The 18,674-nt window shown below is 40.4% G+C and overlaps 1 protein-coding gene and 1 pseudogene across 3 annotated transcripts in view; both read right to left on the bottom strand.

Annotated features, from left to right (window-relative positions):
• Positions 1-18,431, bottom strand: part of zgc:154075 (uncharacterized protein LOC556929 homolog) — a 265,051-nt gene extending 246,620 nt beyond the window's left edge. The window contains exons 1-2 of one of the 3 annotated variants that reach the window (XM_041206701.1): positions 18,394-18,431; positions 14,756-14,865 (exon numbers count right to left, since the gene is read on the bottom strand). In XM_041206701.1, the coding sequence (XP_041062635.1) occupies positions 14,756-14,848 (93 nt within the window). In that variant the 5' untranslated portion in view covers positions 14,849-14,865; positions 18,394-18,431. Of the gene's footprint in view, positions 1-14,755; positions 14,866-17,867; positions 18,189-18,393 lie in introns of those variants that run through there. The other 2 variants (XM_041206702.1, XM_041206703.1) reach the window with 2 other exon arrangements.
• LOC121288742 lies at positions 2,678-2,765 on the bottom strand (annotated as a pseudogene).
• Positions 18,432-18,674: the final 243 nt, after the last annotated feature.

Raw genomic sequence — 18,674 nt, 5'->3', positions numbered from 1 at the left:
GCCTCTGCTGGAGCTGAAGCTACTTCAGTCACCTTGCTTATAGGGCCAGTTTCAGTTCTTTCACTGTCTGCTTAATCTCAGCCAGGTACTTTCCATTTCATCCACCATGATTCGATGCCTGTGCTGTGGAATCCCACTTCTGACACCAAGATGTAACATGATTTAAACACATAGACTGCATGTAAGTTATAAAACAAAGTCCCTTTATTCCACTGTCATCCAAGCTGTATAGACTCTCAAGGGAAAGCTTAACTTCAAGGAACAAACCATTTACAATGAATATTCATGGCCGATGCTCCAGATCTCTGCCCGATTCGTGGCCTCGGCTCCTCAACACAGTGACTCGCCAGTCTTGAACTGCTGCACCAGCAACTTGCTGCTGCCCTGCTCTCCTCTTTTTGCCTCCCTAGCTATCATCAAAGGCTCCAAGCTGCCCTAGCCATGGACTTGGCTCTCACCACACTGCAACTCATAAGTCCTAGACTCGTCCTTGCTACTTTCTTCCTCGGATCATGACATCTGGCTCTGGCCCTCAGCTTGCCAAAGACACTGCTCCCTGCACAGAGGGGCCCACAGGGGCCAACCAGTTCCCCCTGCTCAGTGCTCTCCCCCATCATCACCACCTGCTCCATCTCTCCATCTTACAGTGACATATCAGCTGGGATTTCTGAGTGATGCAGAAATGCCCTCAGACACAAGCTAAAGTCAAGGCTGCAGCGGCAAGCAGAGTATTTGCTCCCCAGCTCCTCCCACTTTCCAAACGGAATACAACAAAGCTGCTCAATTTGGGTGGAAACCCTATAGAAATGGTCTTCAGCCCAATGTAGTTTGCATGTATGTTTTGTAATTTTCAGTTTGCCCACTGTCATTGCAGCTGAGAGTTCTACTCCAAGACTCACTGAAGTTAAGTATTTGTTTTAAGCTCTTGAAGGTGTTGACTCTTGTTATACAAGTACGATCACCACTTCAGTACCTCATACAAATGGTCATTTTTCATAGGTGCAGTTTGACAGATTCTTCAACCATGGGGAGCATCATAGTCAATCAAATCTTTTACTCGTCCAACCAGCAACATTCAGACATCGATGCATAGTGATCATGACAATGCTGAAATATTATTATTCTTCTCTCCTTGTACCAGTGTGTTGAAGCAATTGGTTTGTTCCAATTGCCTAAGCTGAGATCAGTTAACTTAGAACAGACAGCAGCTTAAACCTGATCTTATACTCTGTATTCCTCAGTAGATGCAATTACCCACAACACCAGCAGGGGAACTGTGGCCATTTTTAAAAATTCTGTCTGATGATCGAGCGAAACCACAGATTAGGCATAGCATTATTGTATATAATGCTAACCACTTCAGGGTGGGATGCAGAGTCAGTTTCAGAGAAACTACGTTAGATCTTGTATAAATGAAATGTCTGCCTGACATAAATAAAAGGTTAGTTCATGTTTATCTAGCGTCCGGAGAGCAGTCTTGCTCAAATACTTGATTTCTGTTTTTTTCCTGATGTGGTACTGTTATGCAGTAATTTAGCTGTGTATTTTCAGAGACATTTGAAATTCCCAAAAGCTGCCGAAGACAACAAGCTGTGACATTTCTATTTCACTAAAGTAGAAACACACCAACTACCTTGGACCATTCCCAAGCTATTTGGTCACTTTCCTGGTAAATAAAGGATGTGACATCATGAGCTGTTTGCTCTTGGTACAGTGCATTACTGTTAACTGTATACCACAGAGGTTTATTCACTCAGGTACTGAATCAAGGCTTTTGACTCAGTCTGTTCAAGGTTTCACTGTAAAATTACAAAACTTTGTCAGGCCATCAGCATAGAGACATAACCTAACGTTTAAATGGGGGTGCATCACTAGATGCAATCACCTCCCATTATTATAAAAATTCTGACAATTCAGCATACAAAGCCATTAGCCAATAACTGCAGCAGACAAACCGATTTTTGCCACAACTATTGTGTTTAAATAGTTACAAAGCAGGGCCTATTACAAATCCTGCTTTAGCACAATTGAAAATATTTTGTAAATCTCAATAACATACCAGCCCGACAAAGAATGTCCTATTTCCCATTCCCTATTGAGTTATCTATTCTGATCTGCATGGAGGACTACAATACAATTAGCCTCAGTATTCTTGAACTAGAAAAAGGAAAGATCAGCCATGATTTATACTGCTGTTGAAAAGTCTGCATATGCAGATAGAAGAGAGAATAGGATCAGATGAACTTTTGATGCCTTCCATTCTGAATAGCCTGCCAATTCACTTCCAGTCCCACCCATGAAGAATGACAAATTAAATAATGTGCCAGAGGATAGGTGGTATCCGTGAAAAGTATACCCTAGCTAGAAATTATTGCTTTAGAGACAGAAGGGGAGAAAATTGGTACACAACCAAATAAATAGTCATATTCTTTGCAAGTTTATTTTTCCAATTCTATGTTTCCCTCACATCACACCAAAGGATAAACTTAAAGACTGGCATAGACCTTGCTCCTAGACCTAAACCAATGTTACTCTCTTACCGGAGTGGCAAAGCCTTCCATTTCCCTCTATGTAATTGACTGCTCTGTTTTCTACTTTCCCTAGTGTTGTGTTCACTCTGTCATGCATTATGAGTATGCATTCACAGCCTAGCACTCAGTGCCTGGTGTGTCAGAGATCCACATCGTGGAATAGTGAGGCCGACCATTATGGAACACATTTCTCAAGTTAAAAACTATAGAAATGGTCGTTAAAAGTACAGTCTCAGACCTAACCACCTTCAATGACCTTCCTTCCATCATAAGGTCTGAAGTGGGGATGTCCGCTGATGATTGCACAATGTTCAGCACCATTCACAACTCCTCAGATACTGAAGCAGTCCATGACCAAATGCTGCAAAGACCTGGATGATATCCAGGCTTGGGCTGACAAGTGGCAGGTAATATTCACGCCACACGAGTGCCAAGCAATGACCATCTCCAACAAGAAAGAATCTAGCCATCACCCCTTGATATTCAATGGCATTATCATCACTGAATCCCCCACTAACAACCTCCTGGGGGTTACCATTGACCAGAAACTGAACTGGACCAGCCATATAAATACTGTGGCTACAAGAGTAAGTCAGAGGCTGGGAATTCTGCAGCGTAAGAGAGTAACATTGGTTTAGATCTAGGAGCAAGTTCTATGCCAGTCTTTCAGTTTACCCTTTGGTGTGATATGAGGGAGACATAGAATTGGAGAAATAAACTTGCAAAGAATAAGACCGTATTTATTTGGTTTTGTTCCGATTTTCTCCCCTCCTGTCTCTAAGCTGGGGTAGGCTTTTCACAGGTATCAACTATCCTCTGGCATATCATTTAATTTGTCATTCTTCATGAGTGAGACTGGAAGTGAACTCATCTCCTGACTCTCCAAAGCCTGTCCGCCAACTGCAAAGCACAAGTCAGGAGTGTGATGGAATACTCTCACTTGCCTGGATGAGTGCAGCTCCAACACTCAAGAAGCCTGACACCATCCAGTACAAAGCAGCCCACTTGATTGACATCCCATCCACAAACATTCACTCCCTTCACCATTGATGCACGTTACCACAGTGTGTACCATCTACAAGATGCATTGCAGGAACTCACCAAGGCTCCTTACACAGCACCTTCGAAACCCACGACCGCTACCACCTAGAATGACAAGGGCAGCAGACACATAGGAACACCCCTCCAAGCCACTCACCATCCTGACTTGGAAATATATCACCACTGCTTCACTGTCGCTGGGTCAAAATCCTGGAACTCCTTCCTTAACAGCACTGTGATGTACCTACATCACATGGACTGCAGCAGTTCAAGAAGGCAGCTCATTACCATCTTCTTAAGGGCAATTAGTGATAGGCAATAAATGCTGGCCTAGCCAGAGACAGCCACATCCCATGAATGAATAAAAAAAAATGCCATCCTGATCCAGGTAAACCTTTGTATGCCCTGGGTCTATATCTAGAGCATTGCTAAAATGTGCCTGTGCATCTGAAAAGTAGGACAACAGTTTCAGTGTGCCTTGCATTGTCCTTCAGTACTGCTCCACAGTGAAATGCTGTTTAGATGAATTTCAAGGCAACTTGGTAAAATTAAACTAAGAATGAACACATTTGTGGCAACCTCTTGGAGACCATGCCATGGTCACAGACCAGACAGCATATCGTCTCCATCCAGGCTACTTCCTCCTTGGATTTCACAATTTAAAAAAAAAATCTACTGAATGGTCAGAATTCCCACTCCCACCAATGGTATTGTCTCTGACATAAAAATAATGAGACAGAGGCATTAAAATATTCTGAACTGGGACTCAAGAGTAACAGTAAAAAATATAACTGCAACAGTAAAAAAATAAATTAAACAGGCTTAACAGTTAGTGACACTGAGCTAAGCACTTAAGTTTGATCTTCAGAAGTTTGAAATACACTACATATATAGCATTATACATTACCAAAGGACAGTGAAATTTTCTTCCCCTTTTAGCATACCACTTTGAAACAGATATAGCTTGTTTCATTGTTAATGTCATGGCTTTGGTCATTACAACAAACAATCACAGTGAAACAGGAAGTTACTGTACATACATTCCCTATATCGGTAGAATATGTGCATTCAGTCAGACTGCAGTATAGCTATTTAGGACAAGATAATCAAATTCAGGTACAATTCCCTCAAGAGTCATAATCTCCAAAGATTTAGATTTTTTAGTCAGGATCCATTTATTCAAGTCATTCAACACTTGCAAAGATGTGGTTATATTTTTTAAGTTCCATGGTTAATGCACAAGTCAAATCATTTACTGAGTAAGCGATAGTTTTTAGTTGACCAATAATGTAACAGAAGCAGAAGCAAGAGAGTTTCCTTTTGACAGCTCAGGTAAGGCATTGGAGGGGGTCATGTACACAACAAAAGGAGGTGGAAATCTAATAACCAAACTCCTGAGATCTGTTCTGTCATAGTGAGAAGGTGGCAGGTGGGGAGGATAAGATGGGAAGAAATCAAAGAAAACAACTTTTTGTTCATTGTGGAGGTCAGTTTCAAAGCTGAATGGGGCCTGGCAACAAGTCATTCACCAGGGATAACAATGCAAAAGTCTAAGAATGGGGAATGTGACCAATTACATTGAAAATGAAGAAAAGTACACCACAATTTAATAACCTTTGGAGCTAATTTACCCATTCAGACAACTAGAGAGAGAGAGAGAGAGAGAGAGAGAGAGAGACAGTTGTGTGATACAACACCTCTAACTTCTTTCAGATATTGTTTATTGAAGCTAACATGTGCTGTGATTTCCCATGTAGTAAAGGAGGGATTCTTCATTAGAGCGTTTCAGGGTGGCACTGAGTATATCAGGAACTTTTACATCCCGAGTCTGTAATTTTCTGTCTATTAATTTTAACGCACAGAAAATCATGGTCAGGGGACACAGTTTTCTGATATACATCTCCGGCAATGTGCCAGGAGTGCCAACATGAAAATGTTTCCCTGGAATGAATTCCCTTCCTCTATCTCCATACCATCCATATTGCTTTGCTTACCAATTAACTGCCAGTAAAGTTACTACAATGGCTGTTTGCTTTACTGCACTAACCTTTTAACATGTGTTAGCATGTATGTTTCTAATAGTTTCATTATCAATCACCATACAGGATGTTGCAGTCTACTCTTCATCTGCTTTTAGAAAAGATCTAGTTTGTGGGAAAAAAAACAGGCTTTCATGAAAGGAAGTGATTAGCAGAAACAATCTGCTACCCAAGATGACATTTAGAATAAAAATGTTGCTGAAATTATTTTTAAAATTTTAATTTGATATTCAATTTTCACTATTTTCTCCCTTTCCTCTGGGACACACATCAAAACTATGCAGAGGGAGTTCTCTGACCTATGTCAATGCTGCTCTATCCTGTCGAATTGCCAGATACATAAACAGCCTAGGAAAGACCATTTCTCCATACTTCAAGTTCACAGCAACCTAGGTGGAAAACCTGTTTAATGTCTTAACTGTTCTAAGATCATGGGTAACATTGGCAAGATCTGTTTACCATGTAAAAGGTATTGGTGATTGCTTCTACAACTCAGTGGAGCTTTTTTCAGCAAATTTTATGGTCATTTTCCCACTAGTACTAGACTACAAACTCCCAAATTCATCGAATGCAGTTTCATAACTTGCCTGTTGGAATTTAAACTCAACCACCACTGAATTGCTAGCTCAGTACAAGAAGTGCTACTGTACTAAGTTCTTTGATGCTTTCTGTTGGTGTTTCAACACTTGCACTTTCACCCCACCAAAGCCTATATACTTGGTGACTCTGCCTCATTTTTAGGGTGTTAATACGCCTACTAATTCCCCAATATGGAGGACAGGAATAATGCACACATTTCCAACTGGAAGTGTGCCACAAGCCATACTGGTGAGGGAAAAAAACAGGTATCCAGGAAACTCACCTGAAACAGGTGCTAAACAGTTCACATATGCAAATAAGGGATCTAATGCCTGTATGAAGTCCCTGCTTTGATTAGTTTGCTTTAAGGCAACAGATGCCTGTTCACAAGCTACAAGTTTTTTCAAATTTGCTTAATTGAATATGGAGGCCAGAAAAGTGGATTATGCTTCCTGTGTTTAAAGAAAGCTATCACTGCACCCAGCCATGCTTCCCAACAACTGATCAGCATTGTTTCTGCTCCCCCTCCCAACTTATTGCTCTTGCTCCTGACAACCCCTCCTTCCTACCAATCATTATTGCTTCTGATCCCTTTCCCTGCTAATTGCTGCTTCTGACCCCATCCTTCCTGCCAATTGTCATTGCTTCACTCCATCCCCACAATTGTCACCTGCCCAGACAACCACTTCTCCAGATTCCACCATGCCTCAAATTGCAGTCATTCCTGACCACTAATCGCCATTGTTCCCAGTTGCCACTGCTCCAGTTGCCCTTGCTCCGATCACCACTGCTCTTGACAATGCATCCTCCTCCCTAACATCCCCATCGACCTGCACTGCTCCAGAAACGGGCCTCTTATCTTTTCCCCACCACTTTCCCACTCAACCTCCAATCCCGATCCATCCTGGCCTTGACTTACCAAAGGGCTTGTGACACTAGTGGTGTCCCAATCCTACGGCAGCCACATTGCACCAAGCAGCTCTAGTATAATGAGACCCAAGATCAGGGCCTTCTGGTGCCTCACCATTTAGGCGTAGGTTATGTACCCAAAAATGATCATGCCCAATTTTCCAGGCCAGTTGAGTAATTTTTCCTTCTTTTTGCTATTTTCTCATTATTTCCCCTCATCTGAAGACAAATCCCATTGGTACCATGGGAGTCAGCTACTTATTGTCCTGTACCCCTTTCAAATATGTACTCTTTATGTATAAGCTCAGACAGTAAGTGCTGTCAGGCTATTGCACTGTGGAGAGGGTAACCACAGCTGACCTCCCTTGTACTCACATGACCTGATATGTACTCACTTCCCAGCAGGAGTTAATAAATACTGATCAGAAGCTGGAAGCCTGGCTGGCTGTTTTGCCCTCCTTAATCCGGGCAAATTGTAGCTACTCTGACAGAACTCAAATTTACACAGATTGAGGAATATACTAGGTTTAGCATTACATTAAAGGAGAAATATTACTAAACAAATTACTCCCATTCTCAGCAGCACATGTGGTGGAATTTGTTGCAGGTTTTTTTGTGTGTCCTTGCATTCATAAGTAATAGCTCCAATTCATTTTAAGACACTTGTGGTCAATTTTTATTTTAAAAATTAATAAAAAGTTAAATGAAAGTCTAAGATGAAAAGTCTAACACTTTTAAACAGAAGTAATGGGATTTTTGATAAGTGATACTTTTAGAATGTTTTTTTGACAAAAGGGATGTGAAACATTTAGAAAGTACTGTCAGCAGGGGATTTCTATAATGTTTAAAGTAGGAGGAGACTTTAGCAAAGAGACAACAGGAAATACTGAGAGAAAAACACTATTTGCAAAATGCAATGAGGAAAACTTACTGCTTGACTCAGTTTAAATCAGAGTGGAAATTCAGCTTTATACAGGGCTTCCCACCACTTTTGCTGTTTTCCTTCTCCTCATGTTCCAACATGTCCAGATCAAGCTCTGGTGCTTTATTCAATTGGGCATACTTAATGTGAGCTCAACATTGAAGCCCCAATTTTAAGGCTACCTGTCCAGAGGAAACAGGATGGCGGGGTGGGGGGCTAAAACTGTAGTCTGGGGCTACAGGTGCACTGATGCCCACGGCCAAATTTAATTCCAATTAACCGGCCGTCTGCCACAAGCAAGAAAGGAAAGGGCCTCACTAATAATAAAACAGAGGTCCAATGATGTCATTTGGACCCCCACCTGATTTTAATTGTGACTATGACTGTAACACTCAGGGCCAAAGATGCCAGGAAAAGGCTGGCAACAGACAGGATCCAGTGCCAAAAGAGACCCAGCTAATTGATTTTGTTATTTTTAAATGTTTTCTTGAAGGCCAGGAGGAGCAAAGGTGCTCTGTAGCTGACAAAAAGTATATTTACTAAAAGACTGCAGAGAACCTCAGAGCATGTATTTATAAGTTTTACATCAGTGAGTAGCAGATTCTTGTGTAACATAAATGGTGAGTTGACAACTTCATCTAGAGAGTTCACTTCACTCCAATGTCACATTGAGCCCTGATTTGGATTTAGGCTGGATTTATACAACAGGACATAATCCTGAATTAAATGTTCTTGTTGCAAGTGATTTCCCATTAGGTATTCCTGGCACTGGCTGATGGTACTGGTTGAGGAATCGCAAGTACTCAGACATCCATTAATTTAAAAGTATGGAAGATTAGACACTGTGGACCTATGAATCCCCCGCAGGAATGCACAACTGAGAATCAGCCCTGATAATTGTGGCATCAATGTAAAGTGACACTGCTTTGCGCTAACAGTACTGCTTGGATGGCTACTATTTGTTAGTACCGATGAGATTAAATATGTGTTCATTTCTTCCAGAAAAGCAATGAGTTTGAGAAATATTTATTTTCTAATAATAAATCAGACAGTAAAAGAAAAACTGTAGGACTGCTTTTCAAAAGTAACAAAGAATTTTAAATAGTTTGTGAAAATTTGATGACCAAATTGCTTGTCCCTTTCTGGAGTTGAGAAACTGTAAGATTCCACAAAAAATATATATTTATAATTGTCAACTTCCAGGTGACTTACTTCAAAACTCTCATCCTGGTTTTCAAATCTCGCATGACTGCACCCCTCATGACTTCTAATCTCTTGCCAGCCCCACAATACTCCAAAATATCTGGACTCGAGTTTCCCAAGTTTAACCAATCCAGTATTGGTGGCATGCCTTCAACTTCCAGTCCCCCTGGATTTCCCTCTCTAAAACCACCTCTAAGTTGCTCCTTAAAGCCTACCTCTTTGGCAAAGCTTATCTCTTTGGCCATGCTTTTAGTCATCTGTCATATGTGGCTCAGTGTCAATATTTTGTTTGATAAAACTCCTGTGAAGCCCCTTAGGACGTTTTACTACCTTAGAGGCGTTCTATAAATACAAGTTGTTTTTGTAAGCAATAACAATTCCTTTTTAATTTAAATATAGGACATCTCGTTTGAAACAAAGGAAGTGACTATTGGTACAGACAAGAAGTAGGCATTTGTGCACTATTGTCGGTAAATTTGAAAGATTAGCAAATTCAGAAACATGCAACATAATAAATAGCTTTCATAAGACCATACAAGTGAATGTTAACTAAGCTAAACTGTTCTGTTGCTAACTGTAGCTCTATATTTTTTATTTTCTCCCTCAATCATTTGAAAGTTGGGAAGAAAAACAGTAGCGCTGCTCAATATACTTACTGGATGTTAGCTGAACAGTCTGTTGTATTGCTATATTTAGTAAATATTACAGTTTATAAAAATATTCCATCGCTTCCTACACGATAACAGTGACTGTGCTTCAGGAGTACTTCATTGGCTGTCAGATGCTTTAGGATATTCTGAGATCATGAAAGGTGCTATATAAATGCAAGCCTTTCTTTGCCTTCTTATTAGCATTCATCCTCGTCCCCTCACTCCCCAACCAAGTAATGTTTAAAAACCAGGAATACCACACCTAATACCACACCAGTGACTGCCAATGCATTTAATTCTGATGGCAGAACCTCGAAAAGTCCGCATTACATTACAAATACTGTTCTAACGAAGGGTACACACTCAAAATGCCATAACTCATCTTTGACTAACCTGCAGTATATTTCCAACATTTTGTGTTTTTATTTCAAATTGCCAGCGTTTACAACTTTTCTCTTTCAATTCATCACACTATTGCCCTCATTGCCTCTGATTTAATGTCTCCCCTCTGACCAGCAAACAACACCTCAATGAAGTACAAAAAGAGGAAGGATGAATTAAACCAGCATACCAGTACCTGTGTGCTGTGTGTGGGTGTACTATGCCATCACAACATCATAAATCTTGATAGAAAAAGTACTCACTTATTGTGCCTACATACGACATTCCATGGCCCAAATGCCTACATTTGTACCCTCATGGAGTCGGATCTGTCAGTTTGTAACAAGATTGAGAATGGCCAAACTGATTCTCTTGGATTCCTGACAGCTGGCAAATAAAGGATTTTGGTTTTAATCCAAATTAGATCGAATGAACAAAGGTCACAGAGGGAAGTGGAATGTGTTCTACCCATCAAACGGTGAAATCGACAAACAGGGCTGAGAGATTTATGCTTGTAATTTTAATAATTTTGTCCTAAAAGAAAAATCAACCACTAAAATAAAACAGAATTCACAAAAAATTATACCTATACTAGATTTATATATTTGTAGGGTTGATACTGATGTACAGGGATTTTCTAACATTGTTTGAGATAATACTGTCCTGCATTTCAAACAATGTTCAATTTGCACTTGCCCTGGCTTGGTTGTTCCTAAAGTTCTGCAATGCTTGCTTAAACTTCCATACACATTGTTTTAATTAAAAGTAGGTGTGTAAAAAAAAACAATGCTTGCTTAAATGTAGATACTCTTAAAATCTAGGCTCTATTGGCCAAAGCTGAGTTTACAACAACCAGAGTATTATTTGTTACATTTTGTTACAGTTTGTAATAAAACCAATTCCATCATTTCTTAAATTACAACTGTGATTACACTTGAAAAGTACTTCATTGGCAGTAAAGTGCTTTGAGACATCAGGTGATCGTGAAAAGTGCTATATAAATGCAAGTCTTGCTTTAGTTGGTACAGTTTTATGATGCTTGTTACAATTAATATTCCGTTAATTCTGATCCATCAAAACAGATAAGAATTCTAGCAACTCACTTCTAGACTGTATTGGTACTTTATATGGGTCGAGGGAAGGCAGCAGGATCGATGAAGCAAGTTGCATGGGGTAGTTTAACTGTCCATGTGTTGGTTTTTACCAGGCAAAAGGGGTTAAAATTGTCCTCATAGTCCGTGGTACAAACATTCTTGCAGCCACACAAGACAATTAAACTCAGGAACTCTGAATAATTCATACTTCATTAGTTACACTCAGGAATTCCTGAATAATTCAAGGTCCATCACAATTACACTCATTGCATGTTTACCTGGACAACAGAACATTTAATAGAGCAGGATGTTGTATACTTCAATTTAATAGGCAACCAACACTTATCATTATTCCAAACAACAACCATGGCATGGCCAAGCAAAGTTTTTTTTAAAAAACACATTGTCAATGAGTCGTATATAACTGTAATGGTAGCATGTAAAGTTATGCAAAAATACAGGTCTTGAAATTATGCTGAGGTACGAGAACATTTTGCATGAGTTACTATTATCATTGTTATAAAATGTCATCCTTCATATTCTTAAAGTATTAAGAAAAATAGTGTTTTAAAGTGTTAAGCAGTCATTTGCTATCATACTGTGTAATTTCAAGGCCACCATGTTTTGTAATATTGTTTGACTGAATGGACCAAGAGTGAACAGTGAAATACCAAATTTTAATTACAGATTAGCTGATTTTAAAACATATATTCATTAAAAAAGATTTCTCACATTAGTCTTAGAAAAAGAATTCAGACTTCTATACTCTTAAGAACATGCAGACTGCAGAATAGTCCATATGCTAGTTTTACATTTTTCATAATACTGCCTTTGTTAATGCACTATTTAAAATAAAATACTTTATCGTGACCTTTTGGGGCAGGAAATGTATTCATTTTGCTAATACAGGGACTTGGTAACATAGATTGAATCCCTACCTCAGAGAATTCACGTTTAGGCTAGGACAGTACAAAGTCAACCTCAGCCAGTTATCAAGCAAAGAAACTAGACGTGAAAATGGAAATTTATAAAAAGGGAGAAACAGGAAATAGGAAAAGACATTACAGCATGTTCTACTAGCCAAACCAAGGTATGGCTTAATCACACCCACAAAGCTAGGTCAGACCCTAGCTTGTCCTATCTGAGAACACTGAGTACAGAAGGCACAGTGGTGACAGAAAGGGGGATTAAATATAATCTGGGAGGTGAAATTGGTCAGGCAGTGAGTGGGAAGGGGACAACGCAAAACTGACATCTCTCCACAGTTGTCCAGCTAGGTGGGGCTATATTCACTTGGTTCCATTGTTACTATATGATCATAGTCAGAGAATCACCTGCAATGGTTTCTCATCCTGCTTCCCCACCAAACGCTCTGGTGATCCCAAAGGATATATCCTTGGCACCTGCAGTATTTCATCTACCTGCTGCCCCTCAGCAACATCATCTGATAACACAGTATCAGTTTCCACACACAAACTCTCTGAACCCCTCCACTGTCTCTAAAATTATCAGATTCCGCCAATTAAGCATTGGGAAGACCAAAGCCATCATCTACAGTCCCTACTGCAAATTTCATTCCCTAGCTACCAGCTCCATCCCTCTCCCTGGCAACTGTCTGCACTGAGCAGAACTGTTCACAACCTTGGTGTCATATCTGACCCCAAGATGAGCTTCCAACCATATATACATGTCATCACTACGACCCTTCACCTTCCTGACATCGCCTGACTCAATCCCTGCATAAGCACATTGGCTTGCTGAAACCTTGATCTTGCCTTTGTTACCTCTAGACATGACTACTCCAATACAATCCTGGCTGGCCTGCCACATTCTACCCTTCGTAAACTTGAGGTCATCCAAAACTCTGTTGCCCATCTCCTAACGTGCACCTAGTCCTGCTGTCCTATCACCCGTGTTCACTGTCCTACACTGGCTCCTGGTTAGACAACACAACAATTTCAAGATGTCCGTCTTCAAATTCCTCGATGGCCTTGCCCCTCCCTATCTCTGTAATCTCCAGCCCCACAACACTCCAAAATAGGTGTTCATCTAATTCTGGCCTCTTTAGCAAGCCCAATTCTAATAGTTGCACTTTTAATGGCCATACTTCAGCTGCCAATGTCCTAAACTCCGCAATTCCATCTCTAAACCTCTCTTTCTTTGACATTTTTTAAAATCTACCTCTTTTACCAAACTTTTGGCCATCTGTCCAAATAGCTCCTTATGCTCCTCCATTTCAAATTTTCCTTTATAATACTCCTGAAGAACTCTGGCCATTTTACTATGTTAAAGGCACTACACAAATACAAATTGTTGATGTTGATAGTGAATCAGCAGACAGTTATACATCTTGCCTAAATTTATTTTCCATTGAAGTCAAAAACACTGTGAACGGGGTTGCTGATTCATTACTGCTCATTCTGGGCTACCCTCCAAAGCCAATTTCACCCCCTCTAAATCTTGCAAAGTACACTAAAAAATATAATTCCATATTTCTTTATGATTATATCTGCAAATTTTCATACAAATTTGAGAACCCACAGGCAAATAATAAAAAAAATAGAGCAAGAGGCAGAGATACTGCAAATTGATCATTAAAGATTTATAGCAATTCATTTTACAGATGACATATACACATTACAAAGTACTCAGTGATGCAAAGGACAATATCTTAAGACATCAAATGCATTGGAATTGTTTGCAGACTAGATTTACCAGTACATACCTAAATTAATTATAATCAATTTATAATGCTTATTCATTTGATGACTTAGTGGGTAAATGTGCTATATGATGCATTGCATTAGCTAATCTCAGTTGAGGCAACAATTATGGCATTGCAACTGGTCTCAGTGCTCCTGGGCTACTGGAGGCAGCACTCGGCAGCCAAAGTGCCACCTAGTTAAGGCATCTAAGGTATGAAGGGAGGTTGAAGGGCCTGGTATTGCTTAACCCAGAGAAGAGGCTCAGGGAGCATAATATTCAAACATTTTAGATTCATAGATAACTAGTCAAAAATGAGCCCACCCATTGTTCTCATGCCACTCCTCCATCTGTAGAACTTACTTAGCTGACTAACATGTGGCACACTGCCAGTGTAACAGGTGTCCTAAGATTGAAAAGCTGGTAACTGGCAACCTGTCTCTGATGGGCAACAGCTCAACCAAGTTAGTGAAATGAGGCCTGTGGCCTAATTAGGGTCAGGCATTGGATCTTCCAGTTGGGTGCACCTTCAGTTATTGTAGTCACCACCTGTGCCGGACAGGTCACGGTTTGCTGGGACCAGTAAAGATTTATATGAGTCAATTACTTCATGTTTTGCCCCATATGTGCTTAAATGAGGAAGGAGACTACAGCAAGCAGAAGAAACCACAGTAGACAGATATTTAAAGATTCTAAGGCCTACCTTCATTCGGTCTGGAAAATCCTTCGAGAAGAATGCATAAGTCTGTCCCCGGTTCCCAGCACCAATTATAAGTACCTCCACACAGCGTGGCATGGTTGCTGTAGTACAGTCTAAATACAAACAGAATAAGTGCACAATGGGAGTTGAATAAAGAATATTTTTCAAACAATTAAATTTTATAACATCATGTGTAAATGCTGCCCACTCCAAGCCCTTCAATCAAGGCTGTGGGGAGGTGGCTTGTCCCCAAGGTTTCACCAATTTCCTGGAGTGCCTCACCCTCTAATTTTTCTTATTTTCATGTGGTGAACCATCTAACATTCACTTTGTCCTGTCCCTAATGTCATGGTCAAGACGGCAAACCTGGTGTGGAATTTAAAGACCATAAAATAATAAAACTTTAGCTGAAAGTGTTTCATGGTTATAATTTATTGCCCATATATTAAATCTAAGCATGTGAAATTGTCCTGAACTGCAAATCAACTTGCTTAAGTGGCAGTAGAAATTGTTACCTCACCCCATGCTATCATGGAAAATACCCAGTGTATGGAGATAATGTGAATTCCACAGCCACTCTCCTGTGGTGTTCCTTGCCAATAAGCATGCTAAAACGTAGCACTTGTAGTCTGATAGTTCCTTTGTTGGGATGTAAGGCATGATGGGAACTAATTGCTAATTCTATCAATTTGCAGCCAACAAGTGGAATCAAAAAGGATAGGCAATGATGCAATTAAAAGAGCCAAGAATTTACAAAAACTTTATCCTACGTGAAAAGATAAAACAAACATTTTTTTAAAGTTCAATATAGGGCGACATCTTTGGACAGATTTGAGATGCTTGGATATGACATTAACCATTGAACAACAGGTAAACTTTAATTTCTGGAACAAACATTAAAATGCTACCCCTGAACCATGGGAGTAACAACAGCAACTGTTCTAGAAGAGCTGAATGACTGTATCAATTAGCGTAAGGAACTTGTCAAAATACTCATTAATACTGCACTACAATTGAAATGGGATATTGCCACTCAATTTAAGCATGTACTTGTGGTTATTTGATAATAAAATTAAACAAAATGAAACAAACATTCTGGCCTACTGTAAGCATGGTGCATAAATTATGGAGATTGTGTGCAGTATTACTGGAGAGATGAGTAAACCTCTAATCACACGTTTGTTAATTCAACATTCACATTTATTTCACCTCACAGAAGCATTTCAGTAATTCTCAGCATGGAACACCAAATGGCAACAAAAGCTCCATGCACATCAGGATCACCAATTTAAAATGGTTTTACTTTATTTTTAAAATCAAAGTAGTAGATGATTATATTTGATCAAAATATCAAAGCAATTAATTTCAATAAGTGAATAACTGCACATTGGGAAATGGTTACAGGAGTTTGGATCTAGTCTCCCAATTGTTAACCAAGTTTGGCCAACTGAGCCACACAGGCCAAGAAAGTTCCATGTTCAATTGCTGGTCTAACCTGAGTTAGCTGAGGTCAGCTAGGACATCAGGTGGGCCATGAAAGCTGCCTTATAGTGCCTCTAGGTTATGAAGAAAAATCAGCAAGAGTTCTTACATGTATGGAGATAGGGGCAAGGATAGAACATGCCTATAATGCTGCCCATACCTTGCTGACACTTGGTCAAAAATATGTTAACAACCATCTGGAAAGGTTATTAGCAGATCCAGTCCCTTTCAGAACTATACACTAACAAGGAGATGAACCCTTAAATTAGGTCAGAAAATAAGACATTTAAGAGAGGAAAATAAATCCTCTAAGTAAAGGAGTATTTAGCCCAATTTACTTGGAGTCTGCAGCACAATGGGGGCTAAAATGTGCACAAGAGATCCTTGAGGGGTGAAAATCTGGGTGGATCCAGAAATTCTTGCCAGCTGTGCAGAAGAGGAAGCAGGCCAATTTTCTCAACTGTTTCAGAGAATGATACAAGTTTCAGAGAATGATATCTCAAATAAGAGGAAGCCTGAACTTCTGTAACATCACTATCACTAAGAGCCCCAGCACCAACAACTTGAGGGTCACCTTGACCAGAAGCCTGATGAGTCCAGCCATATCGACATGATGACTACCAGCCAACGACTGGATACTCTGCAAAACATGTCACCTCTCCTGATCCCCTCGAAAGATTCATCACCATCCACAAGACTCAAATCAGAGTGTGGTAGACTAATCGCCTGGATAAGTGCAGCCACAACACTCAAAAAGCTCAACTTCATTCAGGACAGAATAGTTCACTTGATTGGTATCTTTGCCACTTACTAGGGTGGATCAATGAATGATGACAATCCTCTGCAAATTCACATAACCAGCCAGACTTCATGCATCAGCACAGACACTGAATGTGAACAAGTATTTTAACCATACAAGACTTCACAACCTGATCTTGTCTTATGGTATCCTCACACCTTTTCAGTATAGGTCACTGGTTAATAATTAAGAGAAGGAACCCTGGGAATTTTCCCCTCCCAATTGAGGCAGACTGTAGCACCCCAGCTCAAATTAAACCTACTATTCTCAGCCACTGAATAGTATATAAGGCGGAATCCAAAAAGGCAGGCTGTCCAGTTGGTTCACCGAGCTTATCCAGGAAGTAATCAGGTTCTCTCTCCGCTCCATGCTAAATTAACTGATATTAAACTGTTGCGGTAGTATGGGTACTATAATTGGCCTCAAAATGTTACGATTACGGAAAAGATTCAGAGAGGTTTACTACTGCTGATTGCTATCCCCTGGTGGAGATTGAATGATTAGCACCAGGCTCAGATGTGATGGGCTGTGCGATTAAGTCACTTGTCACTCAGGCCTGGATTCTCCTGTTATACAGCCCCAAATGTACTGAGACCGTGAAGAAAACCAAGCACTGAGTCCTACAGCCACCTTTCGCTTCGCTCCGCACCGCTCTGGATGCCACCCGCTGTAATGCGGGGGGAATAGGGCTCAGCTTCCTATCGTTTTATTGCCGCTCCGAGATTACATCGTGAAAGTTGGTGCTGTGCATGGGTATCGATGAGAATGTCTAAACACTACAAATGGAGGACGTGATCGAGTAGGAGTCTCCCCGCCTCCTGATTGATGGCTTACCTGCTGACAGCCTCAGGCTCCTGTAGCCCCTCTGGTTTCCCCCTACTTCTTCAGGTGTACCAAAGCCTGAAGTTTCCTAGAGGTCACTTGCGTGAAGCTGGGTCAGGATCAGGGCAATGGTCAAGGTCCAGCTCAGGCCCGGTCCTGTCCTGCTTGTAGCTGTTCCTACCAGGTAGGAAAAGTTAATGTTCAGACATGAATTAGGGCCAGTTCGGTTATATACTGGAGGATAACCACCAACCGTGGAATTATACACCAGCAAGAAACTAAGAGGAAAAGGAGAAAGAAGCAGACAGAAAACTTTATTCAAAAGAGCGGAAGAAATAACTATTTACTACCATCGGGAGTAACTAGCACTTTAAGCAAATATGCGCAATGGAGACAACTAGCGGCAAAACTCCACAGTGCAGATTTCCCTTTTTAAATTGCAAGATGAGACTCTCAGGGCGATTTTCCAGATTGTAAAGATTGAAAATTCTAACACTTTCATTACAAATAATTCAAAATAAAACCCTAAAGGGCTTGCCTGGTGACTTCACTGTCCTATGTGATATTGAAACATACAGATCAAGAAGGTCTCAGAATCAATTCTGAGTCGCTGAAGTGCTGTAGTTAAAAGGAGGGGAATTTCATTAACTTAGCTTGCAGATTGCTAAACGCCCTTCCTGTATTTTAACAGATTGATAGCATTAGGTCTCCTATTGTGCCACTTCAGTCACAGCCCCAAGTTGGTTGCTATTGTTACATCTCAACCTTCCTGCAGGAAACGGGCAGAAAGCCCACAGAGGCAGAGCACAAGGGGTGGGG

The sequence above is a fragment of the Carcharodon carcharias genome, chromosome 15 (genome assembly GCF_017639515.1).
Source record: "Carcharodon carcharias isolate sCarCar2 chromosome 15, sCarCar2.pri, whole genome shotgun sequence".
NCBI lineage: Eukaryota > Metazoa > Chordata > Chondrichthyes > Lamniformes > Lamnidae > Carcharodon > Carcharodon carcharias.
Note: the sequence above shows the minus strand (reverse complement) of the source record. Positions and strands in the feature narration are given on the sequence as shown.